A 3,522-nucleotide genomic window follows, 5' to 3' on the forward strand; every position below is an offset into this window, starting at 1 on the left:
TTACCTAAGTGAACAATCCTCTGAATGGATGGCCATGGCTGGCTTGTTTGGCACCAGGGCAGGAGCTGATCACCACAAAGCCTCCTAATAAAGGCTAGGCTTTGGCCACCATTGACAACAAGACAGGAGCCATTGAACCTTTCGTCCATTCAGACTCCACCGACACTGAGAAGAATGGCTGAGCTGGCAGCGACAAGAAAGTAGCCAAGAAACAGTATGAAACAAAGTAACGCGCTCCAGCGGGGAGGTAACATGGCCGACGTGACAAGACGGCTCGGGATCGACATCTATTACCTCACTTTGAGCACCCCCCCTCCACGCCCGCTAAAGCCCCTCCCACTTGCATGCCGCTAACCAATGCTGATACGACTATGCTGCAGCTAGCCAATCGTCCTGCAGGATCCTAGTAAGTGGGCGGGCATGGGGTATGTCGTATTTCAAAGAAGCAGCTATATAGCCAACGGTAGCGGCCGCTCAGAGCAGCCATTTTGTTTCCCGTTTGGTGTTGCAGCGCCCTGCGTTAAACCAGGCGGCCAGAAGGGGGGCGCTTCAGAAAGCTTTGGCAGCAGTTTAGTTTTTTTTCTTGGCGATAAATTTAACCGTTTGCCTGCCCGAGCCGGGGACGGACAAAGGCGGCGGGAGTCATGGAGGACGAGAAAGTTGTGTACTCCCGGTCACAGCTGGTGTTCGCGGGCATGAAGCCGTTAGAGGACGCCTTGGAGATCTTCGTGCCGGAGTCGAAGCATTTCATGAGCTCGGACACGGAGCTGTGGAACTTCCTGTGCAGCCTGAAGCGGGACTTCTCCCCGGTCATTCTCCGGAGCAAGGACGTGTACGGCTACTCTTCGTGCCGCTCCGTGGTGCCGGACCCCAGCCAGGTCTCCCGCAGGAAAGCCAAGGAGCAGCCGGCCGGCCAGTCCAGGAAGCCGCCGGTGAAGAGGAGGCGGAGAGGCGGGCGGCTGAGCTGCAGGAAGCGGCGGCGGCTGCAGGACACGGCGGCGGCCAGTGAGGAGTCCGGAGCCAGCAGCACCAGCAGCAGCGCCTGCAGCAGCCCCAGCCCGTGCGAGATCCCGGGGCTCCTGGGCAGGTCGCTGGAGGAGATCTGGAGAGCGGCGACCCCCAAGCTCACCAGCTTCCCCAGCATACGGGTCCGGGACGTGTCCTGCCAGGCGAAGGTGGCCGCTGCCTGCCGCCGGGCACAGCAGATCCTGCAGGTGAACCTCCAGCCGGTGGTGCGGATCCGCCGCTTCCCGCTGGTGTCGCCCTGAGCGCGGCCGGACTCTGGCTGTTTACACGTCTCCAGGATCCCTCGTCTCGCTGCACTTTACTGTAAGATTACTACTAGAGGCGATCCGGGGATCCACCACGTCTGGACACTGGCGGTGCTGATCAGATGCCAGATCTGGATGGCAACAGGTTCCCTCGTGATGGACTGGAGTGGCCAACTACCTCAATCCCCGATCCAAAGACTTGTTGATGATTTGACTCCTTTTCTTTAGATCTGCCAAGTATTTCTGGAAGTGTCTGGAGGGTGAAGGACTGTGCCAGGCTGGATGCCCTTTTATGCAAACTTGTAGTTTATTTTTTAAGAATTTCAGGGACCTGACAAGTGTCCGTCCTGTGTGACTGCTGCCATGTGCCAAGCCTGATGATCAACTTAGAAGTAGTTTCTTTTATTTTAGGTGTTTATTAAAGACTGACTCTTCCGAACAATCTGAAGTCCATGGCCGGGATAGCTGTGGTCATGGACTTTCAGTGGCATTGGTGCAAAACACAGTATGATTACTTTTTGTAAAAAGAAAAATCTTCTGAGGAAGGATATTTATTTTATTCTATTCTTTTCCATAATTAATGTGACTGGTGCTCACAGAACTGGTACTCTGGGTCGTAACCTTACAGATGGTGCCACCTGTAACAGATAGATATATGTGCCTTTCTGCAAACCCACATGGCGACTTCCACATGGCACAAGAAGTGTCTGACTGTTGGACCTTACTGGTGCTTTGACTATTCACTGCCTGATGGTCTTTTCTGGATCTCTTCTACAGCTTCGTTTCTACTTTTTAATAATGGCTGAATATGTGTATATGTAACTTTGTTAGCATTGGACACAATCTGCCTCTGTGCTGCTTCTCTTCCCCCACCCCAAGGATCTTGCCTACTGTGCCACAGAGGACCAGATGTATAAAAAAAATGCAGGCAAATAAAGCGGCTGCCTATCACAATAAAAATGACTCTTAATTTTCGCAGTGCTGGTAATTTTATTCATTAACTTGATTGGTTGGAGCCAGTGCAAAAACTTGTCATGGCTCATTGTTTTGCCATGTAACCTACTGCATTCTAACAGGCCCATTCATTAATAGTCATATGCACGCCGATCTCGAAGGGCTCGCTTGAGTATGATGCACCTAATACATTAAGTTAATATGATTGGTTCCCTTCAAAGGGGTTGGCCACTACTAGGAAAAACTCCTTCCTAAAGGAAATGTTGGGTCCTGTTAAAAAAATAAGGCCTGCACTCCCATGCCGGCGCCGTTCCTGCGGTGTCTGTACTCGCTCTCCCCAAGGTCGTGATGCAGTGTTGCCTACAGAGTATATACTTGGCACACTCTCGCTAGTCTGATGCAAAAGTGTTTATTATAATACATACAGTATCACAATGTTCAAACATTTCGGTCAACAGAGGACCTTCATCAGTGTGCTCTATGTAAGCGAAAATAGGAGGGGAGGGGGTTTATGACCCAGACCCTTAGAGAGAATATTGCATCAAAATCATAAACTGAGCGGGATATCCTGAAATAAGAGGGCTATAACCAGCCGATCAGGCCATAAATGAGGGGGTGGGGGGGAGGAGACAGATGCGGTATCCGCTACGGATACCGTATCTGTCTCCTTCCCCCAGCCTCATTTATGGCCTGATCGGCTGGTTATAGCCCTCTTATTTCAGGATATCCTGCTCAGTTTACAATTTTGATGCAATATTCTCTCTAAGGGCTTGTTTCCATTTGCGAGAAACACGTCCGTGTCTCGCATGTGGAAACGAAGCTCTGGTGCCGGCACTCCGGAGTGGAGCGTGCGGCTCCATGTGTTGCTATGCGGCCGCACGCTCTGCTTCACAGTGTCGGCGCCAGAGCTTGGTTTCCACATGCGAGACTCGGACGTGTTTCTCGCAAGTGGAAACAAGCCCTAAGGGTCTGGGTCATAAACCCCCCCCCTCCCCTCCTATTTTCGCTTACATAGAGCACACTGATGAAGGTCCTCTGTTGACCGAAACGTTTGAACATTGTGATACTGTATGTATTATAATAAACACTTTTGCATCAGACTCACGGGAGCGTGCCAAGTATATACTCTGTAGTCATCACAAGGTCTGGGCAGATTTCTTTGGCACCTCCACCCTTGGGCTGTGCTTATTGTTTACTGTGATGCAGTGTTGCGACTGGCGCCCCGATCAGTGCTGGCATCACTGTCTCCACCTTCTGAGAAACTGAACATGGGTGGGGAAGCCACAGATTAACTGCA

The 3,522-nt window shown here is 51.5% G+C and overlaps 1 protein-coding gene across 1 annotated transcript; it reads left to right on the forward strand.

Annotated features, from left to right (window-relative positions):
* The first annotated feature begins 469 nt into the window (after positions 1–469).
* CCDC71L (coiled-coil domain containing 71 like) lies at positions 470–2,249 on the forward strand. The gene has a single exon (XM_069765078.1). It carries the CDS (start codon positions 645–647, stop codon positions 1,266–1,268), a length of 624 nt encoding a protein of 207 aa, XP_069621179.1. The 5' UTR covers positions 470–644; the 3' UTR covers positions 1,269–2,249.
* Positions 2,250–3,522: the final 1,273 nt, after the last annotated feature.

Source organism: Ranitomeya imitator, chromosome 4, assembly GCF_032444005.1.
Source record: "Ranitomeya imitator isolate aRanImi1 chromosome 4, aRanImi1.pri, whole genome shotgun sequence".
Lineage (NCBI taxonomy): Eukaryota > Metazoa > Chordata > Amphibia > Anura > Dendrobatidae > Ranitomeya > Ranitomeya imitator.